The following is a 17957-nucleotide window of genomic DNA, read 5'->3' as shown; positions in this document are numbered from 1 at the left end:
GAATTACCTACATGCACTTGTTGAAATGTTTAACATGATGCTGTAAATTGACCTGCTACAACTAATGCTGTTGCTAATATATCGTTAATCTGTTGTAATCCCCTCAGGAGTCATGTTCAGGAAGGAAAATCGAAAGGTTGATAGCTTTTTTTTTATTTGCATGGTTTTTGTTTTTAATTTAACTACTATTTTTAGTATTTTGTTACAATTATTGATAAATTATGCTATTTCTAATCATTTAAAAAAAAAAATGTTTTTTTTTATTTCTGGAAATCATCTCGCCCTCGATGTCTCACGACCCCTGCTTTGGAAACCACTGGCATAGATGGCATAAGCTACATTCACACTGGGCTTTTTTGAAAATGTTATGGCAAATTGCTGAAGAGCCTTCTGTGTGAATACAAGCTGGAACCAAAATACCAGAAAATTGATCCTGACATTTAGACATTTGTAACATTTCCAAGTGCCTTTATGAATAAAGTCAGAACCGATGCCGTCAAGGGTGTGTGTCGTAGTCCGTTCCTTTCGAGAAGTCAACGCTCTTTCATTTTTTTTTTTTTACTATCCTATTTTAAACGATCACATCTCATAGAGCAGCTTGATTGTATCTATGTACAAAATGACTATTCAGTTACTAAATACAAAGTGCCCTTTATATTCCACTATTTATATCACTATGTGAAACTGTGTTAGTATGCAATAAAGTCATAACACATTATTAATAACACATTCTATATAGTGTTAACCTGCATGAACTGCAAATAAGATATATTGCCTGCAGGAATTTAGCGTCACATGACACACAAGATGTGATCTGCCTTAAACATCAGCTGGATGATTCACCTTTGCTTGCGTTAACATCTCGCTGACTCCTCAGTGACTCTTCTGTTTATGTTTTCCATTTTATTTTAATATAAACAGTGTAATGAGGCTCAAATTGCGACTTTTAGAATGAAATGTATAATAGCAACATTTTCATAAACATCTGTTTGTCTTTATGCACTTTTTCTTGATCCATGAAGATTTGAGGTCATTTGATCAGATGTAGCTAAAGTTAATCAAATGTCAATAACTGATGATAGCATGCGGTGTATGATAGCACTGCCACTGAAGTAAAAAGGCCACCAAAAGCACTGGCACAGGCTTGTGTAGTTTGTGCCTGTGCGAGTTGTGCTCAGGTTGGGCTTTGTTGAGTGCTCTCTTCCTTCAGTTACAGCTGTTTATTAAACAACCCAAACAACTTCACTTTCAAAAATGCTGAATAAAAACAGTCCATTATGAGCAGTACACACAGCGTGCTGGACATCTGGATGAGAAACCGAGAGAAAGCGGTCTTCATGATTCGCCCTTTTCATCTTAGAATCTTCAGCGCATCAAGCACAGGGCTTGTGTTTTATGCTAGCTTTCACACAAATCATAATATTTACATGGCGCTTGTATAATTATAGTTTTTGTCATGTTTTTTTGGTTTTGATGACCTTTTATGGCAATGTAAAACACACACCTGCAAATTGCCTCTATTGCATTCAACACCCACATGCACAATTAAAAAAATATTCTTCATCAAAGGTGCATTTCTGTGATGTGAAATTGATTTGCAGGACTCACAGAGCTAGATGATGATATAAAATATATAAATATCTATAAACATAGGAGGTACAATAGACAAGATCTACTGCAGTGCATATTAGACCACTGTTGAAGCATGTGAAACGCTGTTATATCAAATCTTTTGCTACACCAGACTGTCTATAGGTGTTTCAGTTTGGCTATTGCGGAAATAAAAACTCTAGAAATGTGACCAAAAGGGGTAGTGTGTATCCAAGACAACAAAGCCCAAATAAATAAGGGGAGAGCAGTCAGTGAACATTTTGGATAATGTTCTGATCTATTCAAGTTCAAACAGGCTGTAGGTTCAGACTTTGCCCCTCCTAGAAACTCACAGAAAGGAAAAGGACCTTAAAAAGAGACTCTTTTGTGACGTCTGTAGTGTTTTGTGTTGAATGTCCTTCCTAAATGTCTGATTTTTACTTTTCTTTCTCCTAGGCTATTTTTTAACGAACACTTTTGACATGATCGTCATGACCTAAGCATTAAAGGCGTAATCCTGCTGTCTGTACAGTCATTGTTCAAGACGCAGAATGACACCTCAACAGCAGAAGAAAAGTGAGAGTTATGATGATTGCAAAAATGATTTCATGGGTGCTGTATTAACGGATCTAATGGATCTTGGAGTGTGGAGGGATGGTCAATAGCTTGTTTTGCGTTGAGGAGGGGTTGTTGGGTCGTACGCTTTATATGTAGGCGTCATGTTTATACAGATTGTACTCACGGAAAGTCTGCGATTTCTCAGAAAAGTTCTCTGGAAAGTTGAGGTTTCCTAAGTGCCTTGAACCCACTACTATAAATTGTTTGTTCAAAAAGACATGGCGTAGGTGAATAAAAGTCACCAATTACGTATCTTTGTCAATTATTGTTTAAAGGAAACGACAGCATTGCACAACGAAAGTGTGTATTTACAACACGCTTTTGTAACATGAATCATATTTTTAAGCTTTTTGCAAATGGGAAGGGACCCCATATCCTAATGTTGTGATTTTCACCATAATGTTTCTGAGTAATAGTGCCCGTAATAAAGGAAGCTGTGACATATGTATGATAAATAGCAATTACAATGGTAAGATTCCCAAATGCTCCTGTGAAATAGTTGGCAGGAATCTGAACTTACATTATTTATATTCAGATTGCATTTTAATGAGTCACATAGATTTCTACCAGTATTTCACTTTTATTAGAAATTAAATATCATGCTTGCATTATACTTTTTTTTTTTTTTTTTTTTTTTTCAAAAAAATGTTTTTGGAGAAATCTGCACTTTTTTTTCAAACCTGTTATGTTACACTTAAATAACACTTCAAGATGTTTTGTGTTTTTCAAACAAAGGTATGCTTCTCTTTTAGTCTGTATTCTGTAGATATTTCATAATCCTTAACCCTCTGGTGCTGCTCGCGTGGTGGTCATTTTTGACCACAGTTTTTTTTTTTTTTTTTTTCTTAATTTTATTTCTAATAAAATGAATGTACTATATTTTAGTTTGATAATGTTTTATATATATATATTTTGTATTTTAGGGGATTTTATAGTACTAAATTATATTTATGCAATACATTTATTCATGTTTTCAACATTCACCTGAAAATGAAATATCCAACTTAACTTTTTAAAAGTTTAAAAAGTTTTTTTTAAACTTTTTTTCCACAATAATCTGCCCAAAGACCAAACTCTAAAGCATTCAAGATTTATTATAAATCTTGAATGCTTTAGAGTTTGGTCTTTGGGCAGATTGTTGTGTAAAAAAAAGTTTAAAAAGTGAACTTTAAAAAAAGTTACAGAAATGTATGTTTATTATAAAAAATGCACAAAAATACTATTTTCAGTTTTTATATGAAATACATATTTTCCAAAACATGCAAGAAAATCCAAGCTAAATCTAAACAAGTTGTGTTCCAAATTTTAGGTTGATATCTCTAATTTTGTTTGGGCACTGTACCAAAATTTTCCAGTAAATGAAATTTGTTTTCCATTATTTCCATTACAGTCAGTTTTGACCATGAAGAGTACAAGTGTGACAATTTTTCAGAACCATTTAACCTTTTTGAGTCATGTCCATGTCCATGTTCACATAGCAAGTGCCAAAACCTTTACCAAGTTTCATACCATTCCGATGAAGTAACCTCTTTCAAAAAATACCAAAGAGCACCAGAGGGTCAAACTTATATTGGCTTCATCAGTCTCAATAGTTCAACTCTGTTATGCTGTTTTTTTTTCATCCTTGAAAATAATATTTAATTTATTTTTTTTTATTTTTTTTTTGTGGTTCAAACAATACGCTTTTCTTTTAGTCCGTATTCTGCAGATATTTCATTATTTCTACACTTATATTGACCTCATCAATAGTTCAACTCTGTTATGGGAAAATTCAGTTTTTTTGTAAACAGAAAAAAAAATTTTTTTTGCACAAAGAATAACAAAATTATTTGATTTGGTATAATGGAATGTGCTAGTTTCTAATGAATAGCTATTTGAGATTCCTTCCTGTCACTGACATCCTGTTTGACTCAGTAAGTGGAGTCTGTCTCTATTCGCTGGGACTGATCCCGTTGGATGAGCACTCGCTGTGTTCACACATGATCCGCATGCACTGAATCGCAGGTCTGCAGTGGCTTGCTCCAGTCTATTGAAGCCCACACATTCTTCTCACTCCAAAATCACTTAACCGTATCCTTAACTGTAACTGTATCTGTGACACATCAGCCTTTGTAAAGGAAGGAGTCCTGGATTTCCTCGATCCACCCGACCCCACCCACCTCAAGGAGACTCTCAGGATGACTGTGTTGCGTCTACCTGAAGGGGTGAGTTTCATTCAACACCCACTGGGTGAAACTGAAAAGTTCGAATTAAACAGAACCAAGGACTAACTTTGAAGCGTTACCTGTTTGACATGACGTGCCAGTGCTTGTGCTGAAGGAAATGGCTCAGGACTGGATTTGTGAGGGTAGCGTGTTTGAAGTTACCACTGTAAATTAAACATTCTTACCGCCTTTTATGCCTCAGACTGATCTCAGATCTGATTTCAATCATCCCAGCCAAAATATTTTTAAAACAAGAAATATATCCTAAAATATACATAACACAGAAGAAATTCAACTGATAAGCTAAAGAGCATAAAAAAGACTAAGGCATTCCTACTTACCAATATTAATCAGCAAAGACACTCAACATACATTTATGTCAGTAAGCACTAATTTAAACATTGACATTTAATTCTGTTAACATTTTAAAAAGGACTGCACAACTAAAAAAATAAATATACTTTATTATTAAAAAATATATATAAATATGAAAACATATAAGTATGAAAACAGATGTCTTTTTTATTTGTTTGTTTGTTTAATTTATTTATTTATTTATTTATTTATTTATTTTATTTTAGGTGCACTCAGTTAACCAACATATAATTTTACCACTTTCATAAGCATATTTCCTGAATATTTATTCACTCCCTCATGTGTCAGTAACTGGAGTTCAATCAGTAGTCATATTATTATTATTATTATTTTAAAACCATTTTTATTTAGGATTTGCTTAGGATACCAGCGAGTCATTTTTCTTATTTTAAAGATTTTTAGACATTATATTATATTATATTATATTATATTATATTATATTATATTATATTATATTATATTATATTATATTATATTATATTATATTATATTATATTATATTATATTATATTATATTATATTATATTATATTATATTATATTATATTTGTAGTCAGATCTGCTGTTGTTCAACATATTTCTTTTGAACTTATCACCAGTGTAAAGCTCCAGTTTCGGTGTGGATGGCAGGAGTATTGGAATGATCTTCTTGGTTAGTGTATCCTTACATTTGTCCCACACGTCACGTCAAACAAGACCACAGACCCACATCAAACCGTGACGACAGCAGGAACTGAAATCAAGCATGTCTGGTCTTGTCAAGCGTGCCATGCTTATGTCAGCGATATGTCGTCACATCCAAAGAAGAATGTGTGAGAGAATTATGTGTGTATAGTATTTCTCCATTGATTGTCTTCTCCAATTACTGCAGAGTATTTAGTTATTATGACACATTTCACAGTACTTAGTTCAATCCTGTTTTATGAGTACAGTATATGACAGCACCCATGTGACAAACTGTTTATACACATTAATTAGGAGACCATTAGAGCTGAATTTGATTCATGTCTTCAAATATTAGTGGCTTCAAAGTGGCTTAAATACACCAACACAGCGTCCGTTTCTAATTTATAAATAAAGAAGTGCACACTGATTCGTACAGCAAACTCTGCTGTAACATAGGCCACGCGGAAATCTGAGAGTTGATCCCGCCTCTCTGCCTCAGTAAAACACACATGCAGACAGGGCAGAGTTTCTGTCCTACAGTTGGCTGGAGGGAGTCCACGCTCACACCACGCTCACAACTTTGACTGACTGACAGCTGAACGGAGCGGAGAAAACACATATCTAAAGGACATCATGTCTGAGAAAAAAGCAAGTAAAGAAGGAAAAAGTGGTGAAAAGAAAAAGGATAAGGGCTCTGAGAGATCAAACAAGTCCGACAACTCCCCGCAAGGTAAACTGCTGCTCTGTTGAGGTGTGGGAAATGTGTGTTTTCAGGTGGTGTGAATGGATTGACAGCTTGACTATTCGATAGTTTCTGAGCGTTACCTGCGAGCTGCGCTTTCAGGTTATAATTGTTGCAATCCAGAATGTCATTTGATCGCTTGTGACTCTGTCAAGCAAAAAAGGGCAGAAATGTTTGTAACCATTAACATGACCCACCGGTCTGGTTACTTAATGGAGAGGTTTTCCCGTTTATCACACCGGCTGCTTAACTTGCAGATGCTTCTGGAGTTCAGATAGTACAACAGAATCCAACATTTCTTTAAACGCTCTAAAAAATGGAATGAACATTTTGATTATACTTTATAAATTTAAGGCAGCAACCGAACTTATGTTGTTAAGTTGAATTAGGGGGTATTTTTTTACTGTGAAATTTTACATTTGCAAATGATATTTATTATTAGCATAACAATTTGAGAAGTTCTCAGAGTTTGGTGCATCTGTAAAGCAGTACTGAAGCTTCATGAGCTATACCTGATGATCATGTTCTCCAGCATGATTTTAGATGATCCAATGAGCTTCAATGGCAGCCAAATTCAGAATGTGTATCATGTTTTTTTTTTTTTTTTTATTTCGAGTTTAAATTAGATTTGAATCTCTGATTTTCAATGTGGTCTTACATTTTTGGGCCCCACTATATGTCACTGAACACACACTCTTGGTTATTGATTATTAACGTCAAGTATTAATGTTATGTGTATTAAGAGTTGAAAGTTAGTGAACCTTCCATTCATAGCCTACTTTTTAATGTTAATTTTTTTATATATTTTATGACGTATGGCAGAATGTCTAAGCGAGTGGATTCTATGAATTATCTCTTGGTAAAGAACTCATTCAGATTTCTTTTAGCACTGATTCAGTTACGCACTCATGTTGAAACACGCTCATGCCAGCTTTAGAAGAATCTCAGCCATATGAAATGAGTCCTGTTCGTTGAGTTTCAGCACGGCGCCTGCGTGCATGCGTATAAATGTGAGGAATTATTGTTTAAAGTATCTGAACTCTTGTTTCACTCTTAAAAATGTCTGGATGTCTCTATATTTGATATAAAGTATCAAAGCAACTTTTATCTATTGTAAAGAAAGATAGCAGATGCATACTTTAACATGAAAACGTCATTTGAAAAGATAAAAAATAGATATAGTGTTTAAAATGAAGACAAAAGTATTGTGGGGCTTTTTCGTTGTAGTCTATGGTTAATGCTCATCTGTGTAAATCTGAGGAAAATTTGCTTCATACATCCACGAAAAATTACCATAATAATCATCTAGTTAAAGGCAATATGAAGATGTTTTCACTAATGGAGTTTGGTTCCCCCTTTAGTTACAATAGCTTTAGGAAAAAAATCTCTGATATAAGCAGGGGAAATCAGATGACTGGCTGATCTGTCTGTCTGAAGCTCATATTAGATCATGGAATTCTTCACTCTGTCTACTGGAATGTGGACCCTGATCCGACTCAATTTTGTGGCCTAAAAAACAGTGTAGGAGTTTCCCCAAAGGGAACACGTCCATGACATAAAGAAACAGCTGGACGGGCAGCAGCCTGGACCCTGAGATCGCGAGGAAATAGAAATAATGTTATTCACTGTTATCTGTCCATGATTTTATCAGGTTCAAATATGTTACACATACATAACTCACTAAGTGGATTGTGTCGGTGGATGTCTCTGCTTAAGGAAACCCAATAGGTGTCCCAGCAGAGGTAAAATGAAGCAGGTCTGTCTGTATTGCTGTCATCACTGTGCTATGCAAAAGATTCTTGTTATTAAAAGCACCTTGTCAACAGGAAGTGTTGTAAGATAAGGCAATAGCCTCCTGCAGTGGAGCAAGATTTTTGAGCTGCATGCTTTATCATTTTGAACTGGGAATAGGGGAGTTTGGACTGATTTGGATTTTAATGTTTCTGATGATTCACAATAAATTGAGCAGCTATGACTGGTTTGGGTTGGCAAACAAACACATTCAGGTTCAGTTGAAATCAATGTGCTTCTGTTAGATTTACTAGCCCACAACTAAAGAATAAATTTCCAGAATAAATCAGAATCTCGATATTAGTTATTTTAACCATTCCCAAACAATTCTCACTATAATCATCACGGCAACATTCGAGGATGAATTTCACAGAAAATCTCTCCTTGCGTTTTTTGCTGGGAATACGCAAAAGTCGGAGGGCAACAAAAAAGGATTTTCTAAATAAATTAATAAATGAACATGTTCATGAAATGTGGTCTGTTCATCTTGAGTAATTACTGCAGTACCACCACCTGCTGGTGCGGACATATAACTTCACGATCTTGAGTATCAGGACATCCTTCATCAGTCAGAAACTGTGTGCAGTAACAGGAATGTGTTTTCCCCCCTTAATGTCTTTTCCCAAGACTTACACTCACAGGTTTATATGGTGTGTATGGGGTCATACCATAGATGCCTGTTGTTTATATAAATTTAATTATAGGGTACCACTTTAGATTACTATTAACTAGTTGCTTATTAGCATATTGGCTGTTTATTAGTACTTCTAAAGCACATATTAATACTTTATTCTACATGACCATATTCTACACCCCTTAATACCTAAACTTAACCACTACAACAACTACAGTATCATCCTTACTGTCAATAAGCAGTAATTAGGAGTTTATTGAGGGAAAACTCCTAGTTAACAATGAATGTGTTCACTGTTCTGAAATGTGACCAATTATAGTGACTACAAACAAACCCTGCCATTACAGAACATTATTTAGTTTTGTCGTGTTGTGATGTTTCCATTTTAAGCTAAGGCATGTTGTTTTCCCTTTTCTTTCTTCAAAGATATCATGACACACGCATGCTATTATTTTTAGGTCATGCCCAGGGCAAGCTTTCACATATTTGTTTAACATGACATCACAACATATTTTACTGACATAGTTTATTGCGTGTTGTCACACTGCGTGTCACAAAGGAACTTGCAATAAACAGCAGAGGCATTTCAGCAGAATTTAAACAAAATGATAGTTACATACAAAGAAACCAAACCATTGTTTTTACAATTTGTTGATTATGAATACTGCAATTAATTGTATAAATTTACAATATACTGTATAAAACACATGTGACAAAATGCCCTGCCTGACCAGACATTTATGAAAAATACTTTTTGAGAACACAGTTCAACCTTTAGTTTAAATCTGCATTCATTATATATTGTCAGATATTCCAAAATGCTATTGTATATATTGGATATGAATTAAAAAATATATATATATATATTTTAAATCCTAATTTAAGAGAGTTTTTGTGTTTGGAACCAACTATGCTCAAGAAAACCAGGCGTGTAACATTCTTCCTTGTGAGGAAGCATTTATTTTAACAGATTTTATTGATTTATTTTTTTCAAAATGTTTTCTTGTTGTAGCTTACTTATCACTTACTTATAAGTTGATTACTGCAATTAATTAAGAATGAATTAAGAATTCTGTTTCTGAAATGCTTATTTCCCCAGATATAGGTTCTTAATGATTTATGTAATCTTTTTGGATATCAGAAAGCCAGGTTTTTCCTAATATCAATCTAGCTTGATCCATAATTCATGAAAGTTTAAACTTTAAAGCTCTTATTCTACTTTGTACTTGGCCTTATAAAAAAGTTATTGTAATTGTGGCAAAGCTGTAACTGTGGCTGCTCATTATACCATGCTTATATGCCACATTTATTTATTTATTTATTTATTTATTTATTCTACAGTACTTTGATAACACTGAAGGTCACATAAGGTCTCATTTGTTAACATTAGTTAATGTATTAACTAACATGAACAATGAACAAAACATTTGATACAGTATTTATGTATCTTTGTTATTGTTAGTTAATAAAAATACTGTCATTCAATGTTCATGTTAGTTCACAGTGCATTAATTAATGTTAAAGATGCCCTAGAATTGAAAATTGAATTTACCTCAGCACAGTTCCAGCAACGCCTGGAGCTGTGCACAGCCGAATCAACAGACATTATGCAGGTAAGCAAGCAAGGGCAACAGTGAAAAATGGTAGATGGACCAATAATAACTGACATGATTCATGATATCATGATATTTTTAGTGATTTTGGTAAACTGTCTTTCTAAATGTTTCGTTAGCATGTTGTTAATGTACTGTTAAATGTGGTTAAAGTTACCATTGTTTCTTACTGTATTCATGGAGACAAGAGCCATCGTTATTTTCATTATTAAACACTTGCAATCTGTATAATTCATAAACACAACTTCATTCTTTATAAATCTCTCCAACAGTGTGTAATGGTAGTTTTAGCCACGGAGCACTATCAAACTCATTCAGAATCAAATGTAAACATCCAAATAAATACCATACTTACATGATCAGATATGCTGAACGACGAACACTTTGTAAAGATCCATTTTGAGGGTAATATTGGGGGGAGGGGCTGAATCTGCACATTTATAATTATGCCCCAAAATAGGCAGTTAAAAAAACTGAATTAAAAAAATAATAATCTATGGGGTATTTTAAGCTGAAACTTCACAGACACATTCAGGGGACACCTTAGACTTATATTACATCAAAAAACATTCTATGGCACCTTTAACAATAACTAAGATTAATAAATTCTGTTGAAGTATTGTTCATTCTATGAATAATAGCAACTTAGAAACTACTGGATAGAAACTACAACATATTACTCCAACTAAATGTAATAAATTCTTCTACTGGTGCTCATGAGTAGTTTAAAAAGCCTTGTAATATATGTTGTTGCATGTCAGTGTTGTCTTTTATCCTCATCAATATTTTCAGATAGAGTGCCTGTTTTACATAATTGACTTTCTACATAGCCTTTTGATTTTCTATAGAATTCAAATAGGTTGCACATTTTATCACTGGCGGCGCGATTAGAGAGCTTTGAGCAAATGTACCTGTAAATGTAAATGTTATCTGTGATATATGTTATTAAGTAATAATTCTGCATATGTTTCAGTTAAACATGATGTGAAAACGAGTTTGTGTAATTGACTGATTAAGACCTTATAGTTAGAGCTATACTGTATATGTTGGGTCCAGTTTGACATCAAGTGTGTACACACATTTTCACAATTTCAAAAATGTGTGGCTTTCAGTTGATCAGTGTCTTCATGGCTACTTCATCTACAACATATATTATATTTCACTGATTTCAGGTTTGTAAAGGGACTATGGGAATGATTTATTGTGCATTTGTCTGTTGTCTCACAAATATTAAATCAAAGGGCATCTCAGTTAGCTAGACAGTTTCATGACATCATAAATCATCCCTGATGAGGGGACAGTTATGCTTTCTTTTGTTGTTGCTGTCGTAAAAGAAAATTAGAAAACATGATAAAACAATGTCAGGCCAGTGTGAGCATTACCATGGACAGGAGAAGTCCCATATTCAATTTTGTTTAAGTCATTGTCAGAGTTACAGTTATATTTACAAAGAGTCTCCCACCACAGATGTAATCCATGTGTTCAGAGTTTGGTCACTCTCCCATTCTGTACTGTAGCTTAGCGGTAATCAGGGAACCGGCTTTTCTGATGAAATGAAACAATCGCATGCGATATATCGCCCAGCCCTACCACTTTGGCATTGCAATCACTAGGCAATCACCAGTTACGTCACTTGCCCACCATCCCACCCCCACCAAAATCTGATCACTTATTTGCGCTATAGACCCATCACTCATGAATCATCATGTCTATCTGCTATTGCTCTTGATTGGCGGGCTTGTCTGAGACGTCAACGCCAACACCAGCCAACTCTGCAGTGTTCAGTGTGTTCAGTAACGATGACTGATTGGATGGAGGACATGCACACTTGGGTTTGGTTTGTTAAAGCACAGCTAAGTAACTTTTTTTACCTTCATAAATAGTTTTCTAAGTCCTTACGATGGTTAATTGACTTGTAGTGGTGTGTTTGAGGCGTGCACTTACCCCCTCTGGCAAGTCTATGCCAAAAAACAGCACTTGCAAGTTGAGCTGCGCCGACCCGACACAATCTCGCCTCATGTTCACGTTCACGTGAGAGTGACAAAATGCTTTAAGGTAATTCAAAAACAATGTATATATTATGACTTTATAAGACAATTTAGAAAATTACCCACCTTCATTGAGATTTCTTGTACTGTATTTGCAAAACTACTGCGCTGGTGAGCATTGTAGTCGTTGTAGTCCAGAGCTGCACTTGGAGTATTTACGAATTTTAGTGTGATTCACTGAAGGAACCTGTAGGGGGAGCTTCGCAAATCTTACTGAGTTCCACTTTAACCAATTGGCCTATAAAATTTAAATGTTAAAATACAAAACTGATCCCAAACCAGCCTAAATTTTCTCCACCCGCCCAAACCAATTTTGACCCACACAATCAAATTCAAAACTGCCCTATCTGACAACACTGCTGAGAGGACAGTAATGGGAGAATATTTTAATGTTAAAATTAAGCCTAGAATTTTTTATATTTTTTTATGGCAACTAAGAACAGTTTCCCCCTCTACATTAAAATATATTTACAGTAGAATAGGTGGCATATGGTGAAATATTGCAAGTTTCACCCTTGACATTCTGTGGGTAATTTCTGTTTTCTGTCTTTGTTTCAGCGGAACCCAAGTTAAAGAATCTGCAGAGCGTGACAGTGGAGGATGGGAAAAAGACTGTACTCAAGTGTGAGATTGTGGCAGGAAACCCAGCGCCCAGCATCAAGTGGTACAAGAATGGGAAAGAACTCACAGGCAAAAGCAAACCCAAAAGCATAAAGATTAAAAAAAAGAAACAGTAAGTTCCTACTACTTAAATTCATCATTATTTTGTTCTAGCTGAATGAAGGATTCGCTTCAGAGAATATTGAGTCAGAAATTTAGGGGAACAGATATCTGCCCTGTGTGTCGTATGTTGGCAGGTATTTGTCAAAGTTTAACCCAGTACAATCCAAACAGGCCTGAGCTGAGATTCTCCTTCCTAATTAAATTCTTAACCAAAACCACCAGTTTTGAGAAGCATTACTCAGATATTAGCCTCATGTCTCATATGTTGCTAATGTTTATCTTGAATTGCAATATAATCAACCAGCATTATGTAACTTTCCACAGGGGGAAAATATCCGAGCTATTGATCAGGAAGTCCACAGAGGCAGATGCTGGTTTATACACCTGTGAGGCAGTCAACAACCTTGGAAAAACAAATTCTACAGCAAGCCTAATCATCACCAAAAGTAAGAATGCATCCTTTTCACTATAGCATTAAAATCAATGAAGTGCCCTGACCCACCCAGAGTGAAGCCAGAATATACTAATGGTGTGGAAATGAGGCAAAACTGCAAAATCACCACATCTGTTGTGTATATAATTTGTAAAGTGCGTTTTTACAAATACATGTAACATAATTTCATTTTTCGCTTAGCTCATGAGTCACAACCACAATTTCTATTAATGCAGCGTGAGGAACGATTAGTGGTGTAGCTTAACAAATGCTGTTTTTGATGTCACTTTTGTAATACTTTTGTAATACTGCCGAGCGAGTATAGGTAAATAACCACACCGTCGGCTCTCTCTTGTAGTGCACTGGTACATGTGATTCATTCTAGTGAATCAGTTCATCTTAAACAGTCCTCCTCATGTAACTTTGAAAAATTTGATTAATTCTCTTCATATGTAATATTGTAAAGTCCAATTCAATGGAGTGGAATCAGCTCGTCCTAAACAGACCTCATGTATGTAGCTTTGGAAAACCTGATTCATTGTGGTGGTTTGCTTCATTTGGACAGTTCTTGTAATTTTTTTTTTTTTTACTTTTCTTCTGGATGTTTTTACCCTAACTTCAATTCTTCATTCGTTTTAAAGCCCATATTGATATAATTACAAATAATAAATTATATAATTGGATGATATGTTCATGTTGAACAGTAAATCACCCTGTAAAGTTTTGTAAAGCTTCAAAATTTCTCATAATAATTCAAACAAAGCGCATCTTATCACCTCTGTGCAACATGAGGGTCCGTTTCTGTAGGTCAAGCTTGTTTAAAATTCAAATACATTGATTCCAAGCAACTTTATTTGATTTAGAAGTTCTGTCTTTCTATTCCCAAGCCATATCTGAAGACCAGAATATCAGTGCATCCCGTACTTATGCCATTTTGTCATATACAGTAAATAGTGTGAGTAGTGTGATCACCCTGAAACTTCCAACAAGAAGAATAGCACTTCAAATACCCGGATGATGCATTTATTTATCCGGAGTTTTGGACACTTCATGCACTCAACAGTCCTTACATAGCAGAAGTATGTAGTAACCATATAGCAAGGAACTAAATTCCTTGCATAATACCTCAGCAACAGCATAGCAATGTCCTGGTAACAACCAAAAACACTAGCATTGTGGGGGGTTTTGCATGGGCAAATCACTCACAGTTTCCACAGAAAAAAACATAAAAATATCATGCTGTCTGCTTATTTATATCCATAAATGTAATACAGCCACACTTTTGATATTGATCATCTATTCTACTGGTTGTGAGTCTAAAAAACAGTGAGTTATATATATCTTCTGAAAGCTAAATGGGGTTCCTCCTGCCCAGTCGCAACATTGCAAAAATGATGTTTTCTGCTCTGTAATCTTTAATGCCTTTTTTCAATTAGTGAGCAGTGCATTTGAATGATTGCCAAAAGAGAAAAGAATGAGGTCTCCTGTGTCTTCCCTCAGGCATTAGAACAGCAATGACCAGCCAGTCTGTTAATGTTAATTACTTTAAACGCCCTGATATTGATGCCTTACAAACCTAGTAAAGAATGAAGTTATCTGACAAAGCACAGATTATTGCTGTTGCAAAACCCTTAGTAGAATGCTTTCATGAAGGATCGCTAATTGAAGCGCATGATTTTAGGATGTTAAACAAATTTTTTGTAGTTTAACATGCTGCGCTGATTATGATGTCATATGTCTGCCACTGCTGCCATATACAGGAGCTGTGCTGTTTCTCTGTGAAATGCAAAATAAAATGCAGATGCATGCAGCCCCGTTTCTGATATCCATCCACAAACATCCCCCAGAATGTGATTTCAGCTGAGAGGAATTGATTGGTGTCAGTATTGAGTGGTCAGTAATTGTCTGTGGGAAACTTTGGTGAGTTAGAGACATGCTGAGCTTTGTCCAGAGCAGAAGCAATTGCAGAGCTTACAGATGTAGCGTGAACCAGATAAAACCCAGATCCATCCCTTTTTCAAAGTCATAATCTCTGAATGTATGGATCTGCATTTACACTTTATTGATTTGTGGGATTTTGTCTGAGTAGTTTCCCCTTAGGTTTTCCATGTAAGCGGTCCTCTCTTGTAACGTGAGACTGCCGGCCACCATTAGACTCTTCCTCATTGACTTCCACCAAATTCATCAAAGCTTCTCATTTGACCCATTTCAAGGAAATAGTCTTTCTCCATTGCACTGATGGTACATCTGGTATTATATTCCAGTTGATCACATGTCTTTCGGCATGCTTTTCAAGTATTACCTTTTTATCAAAATTAAATTTCCATCCACAGAGCTTTTGGATATTGACAAAGTATCTAATTGAAGAATAGACTTGGACATTAAGGGCAATTTTTGTGCTTTTGTTTTTTGTTACTACAAACCCGATTCCAAAAAAGTTGGGACACTGTACAAATTGTGAATAAAAAAAGGAATGCAATAATTTACAAATCTCATAAACTTATATTTTATTCACAAAAGAATATAGATTTTGAAATGTCATGCCAAATATTGGCTCATTTTGGTTTTCATGAAAGCTACACATTCCAAAAAAGTTGGGACAGGTAGCAATAAGAGGCTGGAAAAGTTAAATGTACACATAAGGAACAGCTGGAGGACCAATTTGCAACTTATAAGGTCAATTGGCAACATGATTGGGTATAAAAAGAGCCTCTCAGAATGGCAGTGTCTCTCAGAAGTCAAGATGGGCAGAGGATTACCAATGCTGAAAAATAGTGGAGCAATATCAGAAAGGAGTTTCTCAGAGAAAAATTGCAAAGAGTTTGAAGTTATCATCATCTACAGTGCATAATATCATCCAAAGATTCAGAGAATCTGGAACAATCTCTGTGCGTAAGGGTCAAGGCTGGAAAACTATACTGGATGCCCGTGATCTTCGGGCCCTTAGACAGCACTGCATCACATAAAGGAATGCTACTGTAATGGAAATCACAACATGGGCTCAGGAATACTTCCAGAAAACATTGTCGGTGAACACAATCCACCGTGCCATTCGCTGTTGCCGGCTAAAACTCTATAGGTCAAAAAATAAGCCATATCTAAACATGATCCAGAAGCGCAGGTGTTTTCTCTGGGCCAAGGCTCATTTAAAATGGACTGTGGCAAAGGGGAAAACTGTTCTGTGTTCTGACGAATCAAAATTTGAAGTTCTTTTTGGGAAAACTGGGATGCCATGTCATCCGGACTAAAGAGGACAAGGATAACCCAAGTTGTTATCAGCGCTCAGTTCAGAAGCCTGCATCTCTGATGGTATGGGGTTGCATGAGTGCGTGTGGCATGGGCAGCTTACACATCTGGAAAGGCACCATCAATGCCGAAAATATCCAAGTTCTAGAACAACATATGCTCCCATTCAAACGTCATCTCTTTCAGGGAAGACCTTGTATTTTCCAATATGACAATGCCAGACCACATACTGCATCAATTACCACATCATGGCTACGTAGAAGAAGGACCCGGGTACTGAAATGGCCAGCCTGCAGTCCAATCTTTTACCCATAGAAAACATTTGGCGCATCATAAAGAGGAAGACGCGACAAAGAAGACCTAAGCAACTAGAATAGCAACATTCCTATTCCGAAACTTGAGCAACTTGCCTCCTCAGTCCCCAGACATTGCAGACTGTTATAAAAAGAAGAGGGGATGCCACACAGTGGTAAACAAGGACTTTTTTGAGATGTGTTGATGCCACGAAATTTAAAATCAACTTTTTTCCTTAAAATGATACATTTTCTCAGTTTAAACATTTGATATGTCATCTATGTTGTATTCTGAATAAAATATTGAAATTTGAAACTTCCACATCATTGCATTCTGTTTTTATTCACAATTTGTACAGAGTCCCAACTTTTTTGGAATCAGGTTTGTAAGATATACAAAGCTAAATATGGTTTTTTAAGGGTATTTAGTCCCATATTCACAAGAGTCCACTATATTCACAACCACGTTTTAAAATGGAGCTGTCTTCAATATTCGCTTCACAAATATGTCTCTTTTCACTGTAGAGATGTAACCATAGTCTGGGTAAATCCAGTTGTCATCCTCAAAACATTTCATGTATACATGCATAGTCATAGTTCATTTCAACACTTAAGGCCTGTTTGCACCTGCTATTAAGATGCCTTTTGGTCAATCGGATCACAATTAGACGAGGGAGACTCATTACCGTTTACACCTGGTGTTTTCATCTGTCTCTTTGTCCACTTTCAACCACTTCTGTCCTGATTTATTTGAGGTAAATGTATGGGTTTTTTTCAGATCTTCCAATCTAATGGACGAAATAAGCTCACCCAATTAACATACTGTACGAACGCACCTGGAGAATAATCAGGAATAGTGAGAGAACATTGTGATTGGTTGGTTTTTCGTCTTCAAACCAAACTTGGGCCTTCAGCCGACAAAGTTTAAATCCTGTTTGGCTAGCAATAGGTCAGTAGGCAAAGTCTAAAGAAGGTGTTTTTT

At 35.5% G+C, this 17957-nt stretch overlaps 1 protein-coding gene across 3 annotated transcripts in view; it reads left to right on the top strand.

The window, feature by feature from the left end:
* nrg1 (neuregulin 1) overlaps positions 1–17957 on the top strand; it is a 102608-nt gene that overhangs the window by 44895 nt on the left and 39756 nt on the right. For 2 of the 3 annotated variants that reach the window (XM_067398432.1, XM_067398433.1), the window contains exons 1-3: positions 6005–6182; positions 12839–13013; positions 13328–13449. In XM_067398432.1, coding sequence (XP_067254533.1) covers positions 6086–6182; positions 12839–13013; positions 13328–13449 — 394 coding nt within the window. In that variant the 5' untranslated portion in view covers positions 6005–6085. Of the gene's footprint in view, positions 1–6004; positions 6183–12838; positions 13014–13327; positions 13450–17957 lie in introns of those variants that run through there. The other variant, XM_067398431.1, reaches the window with a different exon arrangement.

The sequence above is a fragment of the Chanodichthys erythropterus genome, chromosome 10 (genome assembly GCF_024489055.1).
Source record: "Chanodichthys erythropterus isolate Z2021 chromosome 10, ASM2448905v1, whole genome shotgun sequence".
NCBI classification, from domain to species: Eukaryota; Metazoa; Chordata; class Actinopteri; order Cypriniformes; family Xenocyprididae; genus Chanodichthys; species Chanodichthys erythropterus.
Note: the sequence above shows the minus strand (reverse complement) of the source record. Positions and strands in the feature narration are given on the sequence as shown.